A 19,347-nucleotide genomic window follows, 5' to 3' on the forward strand; every position below is an offset into this window, starting at 1 on the left:
GTGAGGGAAGGGGGAGAGTGAGGGAAGGGGGGGAGAGTGAGGGAAGGGGGGAGAGTGAGGGAAGGGGGAGAGTGAGGGAAGGGGGGAGAGTGAGGGAAGGGGGAGAGTGAGGGAAGGGGGGAGAGTGAGGGAAGGGGGAGAGTGAGGGAAGGGGGAGAGTGAGGGAAGGGGGGAGAGTGAGGGAAGGGGGAGAGTGAGGGAAGGGGGAGAGTGAGGGAAGGGGGGAGAGTGAGGGAAGGGGGAGAGTGAGGGAAGGGGGGAGAGTGAGGGAAGGGGGGAGAGTGAGGGAAGGGGGAGAGTGAGGGAAGGGGGAGAGTGAGGGAAGGGGGAGAGTGAGGGAAGGGGGAGAGTGAGGGAAGGGGGAGAGTGAGGGAAGGGGGAGAGTGAGGGAAGGGGGAGAGTGAGGGAAGGGGGAGAGTGAGGGAAGGGGGAGAGTGAGGGAAGGGGGGAGAGTGAGGGAAGGGGGAGAGTGAGGGAAGGGGGAGAGTGAGGGAAGGGGGGAGAGTGAGGGAAGGGGGAGAGTGAGGGAAGGGGGAGAGTGAGGGAAGGGGGAGTGAGGGAACGGGGTAAGCTGCAACACCTCAACCGCAATCTCCTGAGTAATCACTGGTCATGTGTATCAAAACCTGTTTAAATGTCTCCAGTTTATACACGTCATAACAATAAAGAGCAGCCTTCGGCCTTTCATACAAAAGCAAAACTACAGATTTTCCACCAATTGACGGGGGGAGTAAAGAGAAAGGGGGTGGGAGTGAAGGGAAAGGGGGTGGGAGTGAAGGGAAAGGGGTGGGAGTGAAGGGAAAGGGGGTGGGAGTGAAGGGAAAGGGGTGGTAGTGAAGGGAAAGGGGTGGGAGTGGAGGGAAAGGGGGTGGGAGTGAAGGGAAATGGGGTGGGAGTGAAGGGAAAGGGGGTGGGAGTGAAGGGAAATGGGGTGGGAGTGAAGGGAAAGGGGTGGGAGTGAAGGGAAAGGGGGTGGGAGTGAAGGGAAAGGGGTGGGAGTGAAGGGAAAGGGGTGGGAGTGAAGGGAAAGGGGGTGGGAGTGAAGGGAAAGGGGGTGGGAGTGAAGGGAAAGGGGTGGGAGTGAAGGGAAAGGGGTGGGAGTGAAGGGAAAGGGGTGGGAGTGAAGGGAAAGGGGGTGGGAGTGAAGGGAAAGGGGTGGGAGTGAAGGGAAAGGGGTGGGAGTGAAGGGAAAGGGGTGGGAGTGAAGGGAAAGGGGGTGGGAGTGAAGGCAAAGGGGGTGGGAGTGAAGGGAAAGGGGGTGGGAGTGAAGGGAAAGGGGGTGGGAGTGAAGGGAAAGGGGGTGGGAGTAAGGGGAGGGAATCGGGAAGTATGGAGCATGCATGGGGGGAGTAAGAAATAGTGATACGTTCGTACATTCATAAATACAGCATTCCCACAAATTTGCGCACTGAATCAACATAATGCATTATTCATCGCACCTCAGGATTCAATCAACGGAGAGCACCTAATCACCCCCGACTCATGTATTTATTGACGAGGTTTATCGTCTCCACGTGCTTGGATAACGAAGTTACCTGCAACACGCAGGTGCAAACAGTCACAGAAGTGTCCGAAGTGACGGCAAGCAGAGAGGAGCTCTGCACGAACGGACTGAACTCGAGTACGTGCACATCGCGATCAAACTCAACCACGTACGACGATCTCTTCGACTTTGATACCTCAGCAGCAATCATCTCAGTAATCACTGGTCATGTGTTTATCAAAACGTGTTTCGATGTCTCCAGTTTATACACGTAATAACAATGACGAGCAGCCTCGGGCCTTTCATACAAAAACAAAACTACGGATTTCCCGCGACTGCAAACGCGGGTCGGAAGAAACTCGTCAAATTTGATCAAAGCACTGATTGGCAGCTCGCCACACGTGATCTTGAAAGGGGCGTCATGAGGGAAGAGAAATCATTGTGAAATAAGTTAACGCCTCCAGGGCAGGAAGACATGAGGGGTTATCGATGTATGAGGACTATTACTGCCTTGAGAACGTATATACATTCCGGAAGTTTTTACGGCGAGCGGATTGGCTCTGTGTGGAACTGTCGGATTATTTAAATCGCCGTTTGAATCACCTTGATGTTTGTGAGTAACATTTGCGATGTTTTGTTATGTTTTTAATATTTCTTGTACTCTGACGAGGGTTCTCGTTTTAACACGTTCAGTTCCCACTGTGTTAATTGTGCCAAAAACTATGTAAACGAGGTCGGGATTCTCGCAACAAATTATCATGAGACTCCATCTCTGCATCTCTCTTAAAATAATGATTAATTGTTGTTCCTCCGAATTGCTGTGTGTGTGTGTGTGTGTGTGTGTGTGTGTGTGTGTGTGTGTGTGTGTGTGTGTGTGTGTGTGTGTGTGTGTGTGTGTGTGTGTGTGTGTGTGTGTGTGTGTGTGTGTGTGTGTGTGTGTGTGTGTGTGTCACACACAAGGAAATCAGACATAGGTGGAGGCCATTCAGCCCATCATACCTGTGCCACCTCAACACTGCACTAATCTATCAACACAAGATCAAAATAAGAAAGTGCAAATTTTTCTTCTTATTCTTCCCCTCAGGGGAGGGGGCATGGGCTTGGTTAAAAACTCACAACATCAACTACACAACCCCTCCCCCCTCCTTAACAAGACCCCCACCAACAGCACTCCATACACAATCACCCATCAATACTCAAACTACTGAAAAGTCTGATCAACATCCCCATACCCCTCTATCTCCATCACTTCCAGGTACCTATCTAATTCTAATTTAAACGTATCTACTTTTTCTGCTGCCACTACCTTTCCAGGGAGACCATTCCATGTATTAACTACTCTTTGAGTGAAAGTCCCCTACCTCACCACCGTCTTAACTGTCCTCTTCTTTACTCTCAGGCAATGGCCCCTTGTCCTATCACTGTCTACTCTGTTGAGTAATTCATGTACCACTTATTTTATCCCTACCTTTTTACAGCGCGTGCGCTGGTATACAATTGCACCGAGTTTCAAATGTCCCCGGTGTCTACCATGTCTCCGGTGTCCCCCCCCCCCCCACCGCCTCAAGTGACAGCCATTGACGGCCGTCCGGTAGATGGCAGTGCGTAACTTAGATGGAAATGGTGACAATTGACGGAAATTCCCGAGTATTTATGGGCCGACAACTGATGGAAACAATTGACGGAAATACCCACAACTGACGGAAACATCCGAAGAGATAATAATAATAATTTTCAGGTTTCTGCATGAACTACACATTAGATTCACACAATACTGCCTTTTTTCAATGGAAATTTGTGAAACGAATGTGTTATACATGTGAAAACCATTGAATTTATTGCTTGACGGAAAAAAAAAACCAAGAAACGCTCCCCTCTCATGTATGAAAGACGTCATTTCCGCCCACCGTGGCATTTTGCGCCGAACGCTGAAAGCTAAGTTCTTCTTATGCCATAATTCTCTTTAATATTAGCCATAAACAAGTGTTTTGTCATGCATTAGTAGTTGAAATTTACTTACAATTATGGCAGATATTGGTGGCAAAGTGATGAGTTGTTCTTTCAACCAGGGACATCTTGAATTATTTCCAAATTCTTCTGGAAAGCAATGTGTTCCTAATTCTGTAACCAGTATAATGTTGTCGAAAATCAAACCTTTCCAATTATGGCAACAACACGATTTGGACAGTATTATCATGAATGGTGACATATTGTACTCTCACTTGTCTGCTAAATTGAACCATGATTATATCTTGGCAACTGAACTAGCAGAAATTTTGGAATTTCAAAACAAAATGTTTTTAATACATTGTCACAATCCATATTTTTGTTGTGTTGGCACACACTGTTCAGACCCTTTAACTGGTAATTTTACCTTATGTGATGCGCTTTCAGGAGCATTGTTATTATTTAAAACATCTTCATCATATCTCCTCATAGCCACCTCCTTTCTAGTGTATAAAGCCCCGTCTCCTTCAGCCGCACTTCATGTCTGAGTCCAGCTCGGCTCCGGAATCATTCTAGTAGCCCTGCGCTGAACCCTCTCTGTGGCATCTATATCCTTCCTGAGTTGTGGTGACCAAAACTGCACACAATATTCCAGATGTGGCCCTCACTAAATTCCTATACAATGTTAACACCACCTATTTTGATTTATAAATGACCCCCCCTCCGAATACAACCTAAAATCCTATTTGCTTTACCTATAGCTGCCTGCTTACCTCCCATATCTATTACCACCCCCAGATCTTTCTCCTGTGTGACACGCTCCAACATTACCCCTTGCATCCTGTAAGCTCTACTTTCATTGTTCTTTCGCATCCCCAACACCTTACACTTGCTCAGGTCATATTCTATCTGCCAGTGTTTTGCCCAATCCATACAAGTATCAATACTTTCCTGAAACTGATCACCAGCTCTGCTATCCACCTCACCTCCAAGCTTTGTGTCATCTGCGAATTGACAATTTTAGAAATTTAGCAGTTGTTGACCTTTTAATAGATGTTGACCTCAAAATTAATTTGTACTTAAATTTAGTGAGCTGATATGCAAATTGTCTTCAAATTTCAAGTCAATTGGATGAAAATTGAGGATTTTCAAAATCTCACCTATGTTGTTGACTTTTGGCCTATGTTGACCTTTCGACCTTTTGACCTCAAAAACAATGGACTTATACCAAACTCTACCATGTGGTGAAGTTTCGTGAAGATCAATTACAATTTGTGACTTGTAGATGACAGACAGACAGACAGACAGACAGACAGAGAAGAACAAAATTGACTGACCAACATCCTTGAAAAAATTTCGATTTTGCAAGTAACAAACAGACAAACAGAGGCGATCAACGTACTTAAAAAAAAAAAAATGCCATGTAACAAAGGGACCGAAATGCAATACCCTCTCCTCCGGCGAGGGTAATTAATCACACTCATGAGTGATGTGTGTGGAGTGGTGGAGTTTGTGGGACAGTCCAAGCACTCACCCAATATTGATCGCTCGTTCTCTGGCATCAAAACGTTTTAAAACCTCAAATCTTATTTCTAAACCAATTGTTACCTTCACATTCTGCGAAAGGTTATGTAATGGTCGGTGTGTGTGTGTGTGTGTGTGTGTGTGTGTGTGTGTGTGTGTGTGTGTGTGTGTGTGTGTGTGTGTGTGTGTGTGTGTGTGTGTGTGTGTGTGTGTGTGTGTGTGTGTGTGTGTGTGTGTGTGTGTGTGTGTGTGTGTGTGTGTGTGTGTGTGTGTGTTATTTGCATAATTCAGAAAGTATTAAACCAAATCGCTTGAAATTTGGTGGGATGATGGGTTATTATCCAAGGAACATTTGATTAGATTTTGGGAGCGATCGGGTCAATGGTCAAGGTCAAGGTCACGGAAAGGTCAAATTCGTATTTTTACCATAGCGTGGTCAATTTTGATCTAATTGGCATGCAACCGATGCCAAAATGTTCAGCATTCATTGCCCAATCTTGTGATGGGCGACATGACACAATTACGTCATTACCCTTGTTTTTAAAAGAAAATGTCCCAAATCCTGGCATTATAATCAGTACCAAAATATATGTTTGTGGGTGATGCCAATGATTATTACTTACGAAATCTAAAGATTTCGTAAGTATATTGATGCCTTCCGTTTCTGTTTGTTTGTTTGTTTGTCGGCACGATAACTCGAGAACGGAAGAAGCTACCAATGTCAAATTACACCACGTGATTCAGGAGGGTGATGGCTAGTGCTGATTAGATTTTGGTCAAAATCGGTCAAAGGTCAAATATTCGATTTTTGATGGTTTGGTACAGATAACTCGAGAAGGGAAGAAGCTACCAATGTCAAATTACACCAAGTGATTCAGGAGGCTGATGGCTCATGCTGATTAGATTTTGGTCAAAATCGGTCAAAGGTCAAGGTCACAGTGAGGTCAAACATCCAAAAAATGATAACTCGAGAACGGAAGAAGCTTCCAATGTCAAATTACACCACTTAATTCAGGAGGGTGGTGGCAAGCGCTGATTAGATTTTGGTCAAAATCGGTCAAAGGTCAAGGTCACAGTGAGGTCAAACATCCAAAACATTCGATTTTTGATCGTTTGGTACAGAATCATCGTAGAAACTTCTGGTTTGCGTCGCTACCTTCTCAAGAGACAGCTTTTATTAGACAAGGTCAGAGGTCAAGTTGACGATTTCGTAAGTACCAATCTATGACTGCTTTTTTATTTGTTTGTTATTCGCATAACTTCAAAAGTATTAAACCGAATTGCATGAAATTTGGTCGGATGATTGGTTATTAGCCAAGGACCATTTGATTAGATTTTGGGAGCAATCGGGTCAAAGGTCAAGGTCATGAAAAGGTCAAGATCGTCTTTTTACCATATCGCGGTCAATTTTTATCCAATTTGCATGAAACTAATGCCAAAATGTTCAGAATTTAATGCCCAATGTTGTGATATGCAACATAACACAATGACATAATTGCCCTTACTCGCGGTTGGGGGTCAAAGGTCAGGGGGGTCACGACCTTACAGATGTGCGTATTTTTATCATAACGCAGTCAATTCTTATCCGATTCGTATGAAATCAGCACCAAAATGCTCCTTGTTCTGTTCCCCACACTCTTATGCCAAGAACAAAACAGGAGCGGCGGCGAAGGTATATGCTCTCTACGAGTACCCGTTCTAGTTTTTCTTGTTTTCTTCCTACCGGACTCACGACTATCATTTATTGCGTGTGAACTCATCTTTTTCAGGGATCCAATCACACCTCAAACAACATCAAAATTGTGTGGTACAACTTTGTTCAGCGTCTAAATATACCCCTATGTTTGCACAACACAATTTGGTTCACTGTGGCTTGCAGGCAAACAATGTAGTCGTGAATGTTGCGATGTTTAAAGGATATACGTTCCCTGGTGTTTCAGTGACGTGATCATGAAAACGTAAACCGAATCAATGTTACGTGTGTGATTTCTGTGCTAAACCTTTCAAAAGGAGGGGCAATAAATAAATATTTGAATGAATGCATCTTGCGAAGTGATATTTTTCAGGAAAGGGATTAAAATAAGACCGACTCAAATAGTGCAATGTCAATTTAGTCAATTGACGGTCAATATGCAGTATGTAAATTTTTATTGTCTCTGTATTTGTAAGATTTTGTCCTTTTTTAAAGAGCATATTGTAACGTCTTGCAGGCTAACCTTTTTCGTTCAGTTGCACGTATTTTAAAGCTTTGCCTCCTTGTATTATTTCTTCGCTTTCCTGTAGTTTCTTGACGATGACCTGATTGTGTCAGAGCATTATCGAATCAATTTTAAAAATGTTTGGCGATCTGCCATTTATGTCAATTTTCACCCGGTCTGGCATCTCTACTCTCATTACTACCTATCTTTTGGACACCATCAGCAACATTATCCACAACAAGTTGGTTGTCGTGTAAGTCGGGTGTCGGCATAAAATAATAAAAAAATACAGTATATATTTATAAGAAAATGAAAGACCGGGGAATGAAGAAGAGGGAGGAGCGACTTCCCTCAAGGTTTCATGAGGAACGGACTCCGAAAAGGCACTACTCACCTGAACTGCCCACACTGGAACGGGTCCAACGGACGCTTTCTCGCCTTTAAACCCGCGAGCTGCTGACGTTACAGCCGCCTCCTCATTGGTTGTTTTGAATGATGTCCACGGCTGATTGTTTTACCAAATTCAAGTTTGAACGCACTTCTAGAAGATTCCAATCATTCACATTCCTTTTTGTTTTTTTACAAACTCTTTTGGCACACACTCGAGTATATTCTAATTACGCTACTGCACGATTCGGGTTACTATTTATTTAGTGGAATTAAAGGCCACAAAGTCATTCTTTAAAGTGAATTCTGTTTTATCATCGCTTCAAGTTTTCACCTAATAAAAATACAACAATAGATAGCTATGATGAAGTAATTTTACACCTTACCCCCACGCAGTATTAAATACATCATTCACTTGAAATAAAATAATGATTTTAAAGGTGGTAGCAAAAAAATTCCGCAAGTTTAGCGCCGTTGATGATGTCTTGTACACCAACTTATAACATGTCCAAGTATAGTATGATCCAAACATTCATGGGGGATACGTTCCTGAAAAATGCCGCGAATGTCGGGGCATTGTTTCAATGGGAAAAGGGGGGTTAGGGTTTTTGTTATTTATTTATTCATTTATTTATTTTAAATAAACACTTCAGGACTAGTTTCCCATATCCACTGCTGCTGATATTAATTCTACCTGGGAATTCTTCCATAGAAACCTGCTCTCTCTTATGCACAGATCCATCCCATCTCGTCTTCAATTATCTTACCCATCCTCCCGCTCTTGGTACTCTGAATCTTGCAGTTAGGCAGTTTCTTAAAAACAGCTTGCATTCTTCTCTTAGAAGGAAAATCAGATGGAAGGCAACCTCAGATCATTCCACAAACCCCGTAACAAGTGTGTGTGTCTACTCTCAGGAGAGCCAGAAAACGACATCTGTCCAATCTCAAGAATGAGCTTTCAAACGTGTCCTCCCTCGTCTCAAACCTGGGTGTCACCTTGTGAAGTCCATCTCTTGTGGACGCTCCCTTCGCTTACTTCAAATGGCCTTGTAAACCACCAACTTCACAACCCTTCCACTGCTTTCTCTTCTCTCAGTTCTATTTCAATAAACTCATTGTGCATGATTGAGAACATGCTCCCGACGATTGAAATGAACCATCGGTTACATGAAATTAAGTTGTTCCTCGATCACAAACTGATGCTTGTGGACAGACAGACAGATAGACAGGCAAAAAAATTGACGTGAAGCAATTGCTCAACCACACTTTTCGCTACGCATGCACGGGGCAGTAAAGTGGTGAAAAAAACTGCACATCCCATCTGCATCAATGGCAGTAAACCTTTGATTCAATTGCTTGGGTTGTCTTTTCTGAAGCCTTTGACATTTTTGTTGTTTTTTTTTGAAATCCATATCTCACTTTTTTCAACAAAGTCAAGTACACTTAATCAGTGGGTCATGTATTTTGTGTACGGCCCTACACATATCTATTTTGTACATCGACATCCACCCTGTCCCCCCCCTCTTCCACCATCCAAACTTGTTTTTTACACACCATTCCCACTAACATGATTTTGAGAAACCAAACTTCACTGTGTAGATAAGTGTTTACTGAACATGGTAATATCATATTTATTTTAGTTTGTAATGATTTGTCTATTTTACGACCTGTTTTGTATTTCAAGTCCCAGTGTCGTATATTGTGGGGGACACTGTTGTGCATCCCCAATGAATATTTTATCACAGATGAGTGTATGCGGGATGGTCCGTGTTTCCAGCTGGTTTCGAGTGGGATATTCCACCAGTAAAGCTCCCAAGAAGCATCATGCAGGGGACACGGGCAGCTCTCTTGGCCGCTGTTGGCAGATTTAGAGCCGGACGGGTGGGAGAGATGCGGACTTTGTTGGGACCACAGGGAATGCTGGTGGCATTGCAACTTGCTCTTGCCCAGGTTAACAAGGAGGTACTGTCCACCCCCCCACACCCCAACCACCACCACCAAACCCCATCCCTCTCCATAGGATATTCCACCCATTTCCATATACTTATTCATCATGAATATAAGAGTGAAGTCTTATGAGAGAACTCAAACAATCCCCAGTTAAAGTGAAATGCCCAATGTGTAAGTTATGTCATCGGTTATTGGCGGATCAAAGATCTGGTCGGGTCAAATATTGCAGATAACTTCATATCATCCACATACATATCTGTGTCAGAGTGGCGACCCGTCCAGGATTCTGCCCAATAGTCCAGGAGACTGCTTATGTACATACTACATATATATATTGTAGTATGTACATAAGCTATTTATGTACATACTACATATATATATATATATATATATATATATATATATATATATATATATATATATATATATATATATATATATATATCTATTATAATACGAAGCTTGCACACTAAAAACTCGGCTCGCCGTCACACGATCCCTATGAAATTGCTGTGGCACTTAGCGGACATGCCAACAATTTTTGGGAAGTCTTGGCATTCCATAGTACCACTTGCATTTTGCACAATGCGTATTTTTGTCATTCCTCGTGTACGGTCTGTCGTCTGCTACCAGCTATGTTTTACTGCTATCCCGTGCATGTGCACGGGTATCGCTAGTATATATGTATTAGGTTGGTTTCTATTTTTTTTAAAGTTGCAAGTCTCACCCCCCCCCCCCCCATTTCTTTTCCTTTTGATGAGAAAACACCACTGATGAAGTTTCAGCCAAATTGAACTATGTTTAGGGGTCGCTACCGGATATTGAAATTTCAGAATTTTTTGAAAAATTTCCAATAACCCAAAATACGAAAAACAAAATCCACTGAATTGAATAACTTCTGGATAAAAAGTAATACAGGTCATGAATTTACAATCATTAGGCATTTATTTCATCAATTTTCAATTTTCACATCACTGAATACTTGCATCAACATGCATTGAACAATTTCACTATTCGTGCAAAAGTTCTTTCTTGCAGGTCGGCATTTTCCTTCTATGCTCTGAAACAACCTGGAGCAAATATTGTTTTTGGTCCTCGTTGGAAGTGAGTATTTCATTGTATTCCGTCATTAGAGCTACTCCACATTCTGCATTGTCGTTCACTGCTTTGAGTTTTGAGACAATAGCCAGTGATGCATTGTAACTTTCGCTCTGATACCGTGTTACTGGGTCATCATTCAAAAAAGCCATCGGCAATTCTAGGAACACGAAAAAACGTTGGGAATTTTGAGTTGGGAAATCCCACAGTTCTCTTCTTGGAATATCATGAACTAGTACAGTAGTTCGTTTGCTTGGATAATGGTCCAATTCTGCTCCATCTCCCTGGGTAATCGCAGTGCTAATTATTGCCTTAGTTTCAGCAGAAACCTTATCAAATAGAGCTATTGGAATTAGTTCCTCACTCAGGTACCATAAATGTCCGGAGAACTTCTTCACAGCTATTCTCAAAATGTCCTCATTCACGATTTTATATGATTCCAGTTTCTTCAAAAATTCCAGGTCGTTTGCGGGAACTCTGACGGCACTTGGAGCAGTTCACGTGGCTACCTGCACGTTGAAGGGAGGGAGTGCTCCGCGGTGTGGCACCTGCTATTGGCAGTGCGGCTCAGCCCACAGTCACACGCGTGGGGCTCGTGCCCATGGAGGAAACCGAGCGGGGCAGTCGGAGTCCCAGGGCGGAGATCAGGGTCGCGGACGGGACCCAGTAAAACTCCACGAACGCCAGCAAAATGTAGAGCACACACCAACCAACTTGCTCTTCCAAAGGAAATCTCGTTCCTCCTCCAAGAGATTTACTCAGAACCAACGACCAAACCCCCTCAGAACTCTCCGCTGAGGATAGCGTCGTAACTTTTATGGACCTCCCCAAACGAGGCGGGGGCTCAGTGGAACAGACGTCACTGTCTGCTCTGATTGGATCGGGCTCCCATGGGTCCGCCCTTTCTGGGCAGGGTTTCGGCCATGCAGGGAAAAACTCGCCCCACTCCATGAGTGCCCATAGTCGTCAAAAAAAGTTACAAAGTTTGTGGAAGCCGAGAAGGAACTGCCAGAGATTCTGCCTTGGACAGCGAGTCGCCGGTTAGGCGAGTGAAGCGCTTGTTCAGTGGTGTTGTCGGTTTGTTTGTTGGAAGGTCGTTAGATGGTTTGTTGGATGGTTGTGAGATGGTTTGTTGTATGGTTCGTTAGATGTAATAACCTACCTAAAAGGACATCGCAACGCACACCTTTGATTCTCCAACGAGACAAAAGGAAGGGACCTGTCTCACATGTACTTAACGGAATAACTGACTCTTGGGACATCTGCATGTTTGAATGCATATAGTTTCCAGATCCGTAACTATATATTGTTACGAATTTCGCCCGCTCGGCATGCGATCGGCAATGTAACTCGAATCGTGACCGCGTCGCCTACCAGAACGGACAATTCAGTCATGACCCTCCTGGAACTACCGCCAGGAGCCAGTCACGGGTGGGGGTTTAACCTCACCACAACCCAGTCCGCATTCTACCCGCGCGAAATAGGGTGAATCGCCGAATGTCGATATACCTAAGTACCCGCGCGGGTAGCGTACCGAGGAGTTTTACCACGCCGCAGGTCGACTTTGGACACGAACCGCTTAAGCGGCTCGTTCCGTGCTAAAGGGATAACCGAGCGGAGTTCTCGCCGACCTCGACGGTTCAGTTTTACTTATCGGGTGTTTCAACCCACTACCAATCCCTTACGTGATGCAAGATGGAAATGTCAACCAGAGGAAAGGACGCAACGAAACGGGAAACAGTTTGACAAGCACTTTTAATTCACACTCAGACAAGCACGTATTTAGTTATAGCAAGAACACAACGCAGAGTAAAAACCGAATAAAGCAATGTACAAGCAATTATACGGGTTTACTTAATAGACTGGTGCCACACACACACACATTTACACCAAAAGCAAAGAAAATACAAGCCACCCTCACAGGCAAGGAGGCAGACAGGTCCGTGGACCAAATGAATGTGGGACTTGGGTGATCGGCCAGGTCCACGAGACCGAAGGGGTCTTACCCGCGCCCTCGTGGCGCGATGGCGGGCTAGCTGCAATGTCCGCATAACGTGCCTGACTCCCCCTGGTATGGTCGGTGAGCTCCTTTGGCATGCGTTGCGCAGGCACGTGTTGGCCGGCACCACGGTTGGGTTGGGGAACGGACGGGGTTACCGGCGCTGTCTCAGGGCGGATGGGGCAGGGGGGGAATTGTTGATGCTCGGGGTCGGTAGAGGGGAATGGCGGACGCTCCATCCCGCTAGCGGGGTCTCGGGACCGCACCGACTTCGGCGAACTCTCTTCCCTGAGTCCTCTTCCGCGTCCCTGCTTCACTTCGTGACTCGTCCCTCGACACGGCAATGACAACCTCAACGACGACCTTCGTCTTCACTCGATCAGCACAGCACCGCACAGCTCAGCACAACCCAGCACTCTCCAGTCCAACCCAACACGACACACGCGAGTCGCCTTGTGCTCGCGTCTTTATAGACTGGGGGAGGAGCCTGTATGCTAATTCGCGGATCAAAACGCGCTTGGAGGCGGGGCCACGCCACCCGACATTTAGCCATTGGTCGGGCAAAAAGGGGCGTGAGCCTCTCCGGATCCGATTTCCCTCCTGTAAATGCATCCATTTGTACTCGCGGCTCGATGCGTTCGGCAAGAATCACCGAACGGGCCCTGGAGAGCACGACGTTCGGTGTTGCCAGGTGGTGTGGTTGGCGGTTGTGGAAGGAGAAAGGTGAAGGTGGTGGGGGGGTTTGCTGTGGTGGTTTGGTTGTTGGGGGGTGTCGTTTGAGAATGGCGGCGAAGCGATGTTTGCGGGGTGGAGTTGTGGAGGTTAAGAGGCGAAGGTGGTGGTGTTTGAGTTGTTGGCGGGCTTATTGGTCCAAAATAATGATAGAGAAAGAAAAATGGCTAACTCAAAGCGTCGCAGCGCGGATGAATCACACATATTCCCTCTAAACAACGGGTGTGGACCAACTACATATGAACTTATCGATATATCTAACCTGAGGACCTTTCTGGTGTATTGCAAATTTCCACAGCCGTAACAATATATATATATATATATATATATATATATATATATATATATATATATATATATATATATATATATATATATATATACATACATACATATATATATATATATATATATATATATATATATATATATATATATATATATATATATATATATATATAATATATAATATATACTGAAACGCAAAAGAAACTTACCACCTTTTAAACCTTCAAATATCAACAATAACACTATGTGTAGTAAATGTGTGAACTTATTTGTGGATGATAGTGTCCTCACTGTCAGAGGAAACGGTCACGGATGGTCACTTGAACCTTCAATGGTCACTTCATAGCACAGCTGTTGAACAGCCGTTTTGACTGTCAGTGATTAGCCAAGGGGTAAGGGATGATTTTAATGAGCTGCACGTGATGTCTTGATATTGGCTTTAAAAAGGCCAGTGCAAAATGGGCATTTCAATCAACATGCCACGATTATCAAGGGATCAACGGCAGTGTGCCTTGGGCATACTGCAAGGCGGATTGAGCTACCGTGAGGTAGCACGTCGCCTTGGCTGTTCACACCAGACGATATCGGCCCTGGTGGACAGAGACACCCTCCACAACTCTGCAGATGACAGACCTCGATCAGAGAGGCCAAGAGTCACCACTGCAAGGCAGGACAGGCAGATGGTCCTCAGTCAGATGGCTTCAGACATTGAGGACTGACTGGGACAGAATTCAGCAGCAATCCATCCAAAGACTGGTAGGCAGTATGCGCCGACGATGCACTGCCTGTATCCAAAACAATGGTGGCTGCACACGCTATTGAAAGGGAACTGACATTGCACCCTGTGCTGTGTTCTGTACTGTAGAACAAACTTATGAGATGGTGTATCTTGGTCAAAAACTTGACATGTCATCAATAAAATGCCAAAGTTTCAATTAGCAATTGTTGGTTTGTTTTATTTTGAACTGTTACAATTTTATTACATTTAAAACAAGTGGTAAGTTTCTTTTGTGTTTCAATATATATATATATATATATATATATATATATATATATATATATATATATATATATATATATATATATATATATATATATATATATATATATATATATATATATATATATATATATATATATATATATACACATACAAGCCGGTAGGCGACATGGGTGGTCGCTATATAATTGCATACTAGTCATACAGTTTTTGACGGATCAGGCTGAAAATTTTTGACAAAGAGGTTGATTATAGTGCGCATAAAAGTGCGGAAGCCGATTTTTGATTTTCTAAAAAAAATATGTATAAATATTTTCCAGATTTTTTCAAAAATTTCAAAGTCCCGTTGTAAGGCAACAGTGGCGTCCATAGCAATGATGCTCAAAAGCATACAACTCGATCCTGGTATGAACCTACCAGTCAAGTTTCATCAAAATCAGTTGACACCTCTGGCCTCCAGAGCTATCCATTACATACATACAGACAGATGGAAAACCTGAGAATAACGATAGTCCAGCGACCACCCAATATATTCCTGTATATACCCCTCCCCCATTGCCATTCCCCATGCCTCGAAATGTCCTTCGCTTGGGCCTCGGTACTGACCATTGAGTGGGTATGGCGCCACTGCCAGGGTGACACCATGTGTTCTCATCAGCACCACCAGTACAAAAATCATGCAATGTCTTCCAGAGAGACTGCGACACCACGTCCTGTGTCCTTGTTATGCCAGCAAACATCGGATGCCTAAAACCAAGAGCTTGGCTATGAGAGAGAGAGAGAGAGAGAGAGAGAGAGAGAGAGAGAGAGAGAGAGACGGAGAGAGAGAGAGATAGCGATAGAGAGAGAGAGAGAGAGAGAGAGAGAGAGAGAGAGAGAGAGAGAGAGAGAGAGAGAGATAGAGAGAGAGAGATAGAGATAGAGATAGAGATAGAGATAGAGATAGAGATAGAGATAGAGATAGATAGATAGATAGATAGATAGATAGATAGATAGATATATATTCATATATTCTGAAGCTCATATGAGGCGAGTTAATCCTCAAGAGCCCAGATGAGGAGAGAAAATTGTGAAGCATTTGCTGGTGGACATTAGAAATCCACTTTATCTTTTGCAAGAGTAGGCCATTATGTTCTGCCAGCCAAGCTAAATTACAATATCCTGCCTTCACCTCTGTGCAACTTTGGTGATATTACAGTATTCTTTTGTAGGCATTATTGTTGCGAATCTGGAAGCCATGAGCACACAGACATTCAGGTTCCTATAGCTTATTTATTTATATAAGTGGGTGTTTTCTAGTTGGAATCCATCCCCTCATCTAATGGGTGAATAAATGTAAATGCGCTGTGAAGTTATTTTAATAGTCAGGTTTCCTTTTATTTAACAACACCAATGACAACAACACCAACGATAACAACGCCATCTTCACTTCCATCCTGACACCATGACGCCCGCGGCATTCTTCGCGCGCTCGCCAGCAGGTGTGCGTGTTGGTGGAGTCTAGCGGAGTTAGCCAATCGGCAAGGAGCGGGCGTCTCACCCTCCCCGTTTCCGACTCAACACGATTGCCATTAAGCACCTGGCCAGAGGTGAGGAGGTGGGCGGAGCCACAAACTCCCCTGCTCGGGATTCCGCCCAGGAGGGTTGGAGTTTCCCCGCCTACCGTGCGTCTGTCTAATGGAGGGTGGCCAGGGAATCGCGCGATGGTTCCGGCCTATCAAGAAGCGAGTGGTCAGGAGAACAGTCCCCTCCCTCGGAGAAAAAAAAGGTTGGTGATCTTTGGACGAGGAAGAGAGATTGGTCTGATCCTGTCGCCGACGTCTGCGCTCATCGGATCCCGACGCTCGCTGGTCATCTCAGCCACGGGTCGCATCTGGACGCTCGCTGGTCATCTCGGGCACGGGTTGCAGCTCGACGACGCTGGGCTGGTCTCATCCTGGTTCGCTCGTCTCGTCTAAGACCGCACGAGGCGGAAGGTCCATGTCATCCTGGGTCTTTGTGTGTGCATGTGCGTGTCCTGTGGGCCCCGTCTCTAAGTCGGAATGTTTAAGTGCTTTTTGCCTGTACATTGACTGCATTGCTTTTACAGTTGGTTTAATTCTGCTCTGTGTTTCCCCTTTCCCTATTGTGAATAAATACCCCAATTGTTCAATGTTTCAGCTCGTTCGTGTCTATTCCTCCATTGACTGAGCATGCTGCGTGTTGGGAATTAGCAAGGCCGTTGTGCCGTTATAACGGGATATTTGGGACCGACGGATCTCGGCGATCAAACCGCTCAGATCGCACACGGAACAAGCACACTAAGCAGCTCGTTCCGTACGGGTTCCGTCAAGGGTGAATTTCCTCGGTAGGTTGGACCAAGTGGGTATTTAGGTAAATTGAAATTGGCAATCGACCCTACCCCATGTGGTCTGTCTATTGGCGAGTTCGGTCCAAAAAGGGAGTTTTTCCGAAGAAGTACGATCTGAATTCCAGGCGATCGGTCGAGCCGACTCTGCAGCTCCATCTCGCGGTCGTGCTCTCGGCCGACGCCCGGCCCCGCAACATTATTACCGAAACCAATGCTACCAAGATAGCACAATAACACGTCTGCAGCAATTTGCCGTGAGGACCTATTTTGGAATACTCTTCTCGATGGGAGAAAGGCCAGTGCTGCTGTTGGAGCTTGTACTTTGATGATTTTCAGCTGCACAATAAATTTATCATGTGAGTACATAACTCCTGCTTGAAAAGCTGTGTACAGAGATTGGAGTGATTAATATACTAACCAAAATCTCAAACACTGGAAATGCGTTCTCTCCTGGCAAGGACCAGGACAATTTGAATTTCCATTAATCCTAAGGGGAATAAGGTAAGTTATGACCGTGATGTGATGCAAAGAAGTGGTCTCTGTTCTCGTAAAAATTTGCATCACAATATTTTTGCTTTCTTTTGTTTCTCTATAGAAATGAAATAACTGAATTTGGGGCAAAGGTATCACCTTATTTAGGTCCCCACGTGATACGGGCACATAAGGTGACATTTATGCTGCTTTATGGATGAGGTGTCCTCATTGTTTCATCCTCGTGTCACTACTGGTACTGATGAACTTTTCACCAGTATAATCTTCACCTGGACGTGAAATCAAGTGCTTTGCCGACCTTGAGGCCGAAGCTCAGGGTTATATTTTGCAATATTTTGTGAATATTTTATTTATTTGTTTTATTTTCGCACCGATTGTGGTGCCGCTCTTGATTAACCAATTAAACCACTCTCAGGGTAAAATAATGTTGAGGTCAATGTCGCAAACATCGGCTAAATATGCACCTTTGCTTATTTCATCAAGTCGACTTGCTAAGACGCTGTCAGTAAATCTTCATTGTTTCCGTGTGCAGATTCGGGGTGATTTTGGAGCTCATCCAAGCGAGATGTTGCTGCATTGGCGCTGGCTTGTCTGTGAGAGGCTCGGCCTCCCCGTGAGCGATGAACCGGCTCCAGACAAAGCGACTCGAGTGTTGCAAGTGTATCGACAACTATTGTTGCGGGGAAATTTGATGGACCTCCTTGACGTCTTCATGAATGAACCTGAAGCAGCACCGCCAAATTCACAAACCCTGTGCCCTGTAAGTAATCCAGTTTGGTATTTTGTGGGAACCATTTGTTTGTCAGTGTATTTGAAGTTTGATCATACGGACTAGTTTATGAGCCCCTCTTCCATCTGGAGCTTTGGCAAGTTCACGGAAGGGTTTTGTATTGCACGAAAAGCAAAACAATTTTTTTTTTTGCAATACAACACACTACCTCATGGGGGGCTTTAAGGATAACTCATGGGTAACCTTTGAGCTGTGAAGCCGGGGTTTGATTCCCGACCCGATTTTAAAATGCAAGGCTCGTGCTTCTTGGGCAAAGCATTGCATCAATGAATGTACCGTCCCTCATTGGGATGTTAAGCATGGCATCCTGTCTGCAAGCAACTCCCTGCCTTTAATCAGCCAAAAAGAGTACACCTGTATTTGATTTCCAGACTCGATTGTGCAAAGGTAAGCGCACTATTTCTGAGCTATCCTGTTAGTCCTTATCATATAGGATGCTACAAATAATGGTTCCTTCATTGTATAGCCTGCATGAATAGTTGTTGAACACTTATTTATTTTAATGTTTTTTTTTTTTTGAAAGGCGATTTATAGATGCTAACAGAGTACTCACCGTATGGGCGATCTTGTTTTAAGCATGCAACACATTCTTCTGACGCGTACCTTTATTTGGGCGGTGTATAGGCAACTGACAGCTCTGTAAAGGCAAAATGAACAAAACACGAGTTACGTGCATGAAGCAAAAACATACCTACTGCTTGTAATTCAAAACACCTCGCAACACTGGAAAACGTGGGGACAGGAATACTGCACTGTAAATGGTGGAGACTTGTGTTACCTTACCTCACCTGGAGGCAGCACTACATGATACACATTTACATAGAAAATTTGCGTCTGTTCTCCCACCCCACAAGACCACTGGCAAAGACAAAAACACCCCGGCACACTAATTGGGGTCATGCTGATGCTATGCAGCAAGTCTGGATGTGATCAGCCCAGAACTGCATGATGAGTAGCGTGACAAACGCACAAACAAACACACAAACACTGCTCTGTTCATCATTGTTGTAAGGATTATGCATGATTGCATTAGTGGTGGAATTTGAAACTCTTCTTATATTTCCCTCACCGGTGCTGGCTCGACTCGCACGGCTGCTCGTTGGCAAACT

The 19,347-nt window shown here is 44.5% G+C and overlaps 2 protein-coding genes across 2 annotated transcripts in view; one reads left to right on the top strand and one right to left on the bottom strand.

The window, feature by feature from the left end:
- The window catches only part of NUP37 (nucleoporin 37), a 394,802-nt gene extending 392,932 nt beyond the window's left edge, over positions 1 to 1,870 (bottom strand). The window contains exon 1 of the mRNA XM_085886554.1: positions 1,536 to 1,870. Coding sequence (XP_085742680.1) covers positions 1,536 to 1,694 — 159 coding nt within the window. The 5' untranslated portion in view covers positions 1,695 to 1,870. The remainder of the gene's footprint in view (positions 1 to 1,535) is intronic.
- Positions 1,871 to 1,976: 106 nt separating this feature from the next.
- The window catches only part of PARPBP (PARP1 binding protein), a 266,632-nt gene continuing 249,261 nt past the window's right edge, over positions 1,977 to 19,347 (top strand). The window contains exons 1-3 of the mRNA XM_085886544.1: positions 1,977 to 2,096; positions 9,317 to 9,501; positions 17,981 to 18,208. Of these exons, the coding sequence (XP_085742670.1) occupies positions 9,364 to 9,501; positions 17,981 to 18,208 (366 nt within the window). The 5' untranslated portion in view covers positions 1,977 to 2,096; positions 9,317 to 9,363. The remainder of the gene's footprint in view (positions 2,097 to 9,316; positions 9,502 to 17,980; positions 18,209 to 19,347) is intronic.

This window comes from Eptatretus burgeri, chromosome 6, assembly GCF_056783735.1.
Source record: "Eptatretus burgeri isolate ZD-2024b chromosome 6, Ebu_testis_v1, whole genome shotgun sequence".
NCBI lineage: Eukaryota > Metazoa > Chordata > Myxini > Myxiniformes > Myxinidae > Eptatretus > Eptatretus burgeri.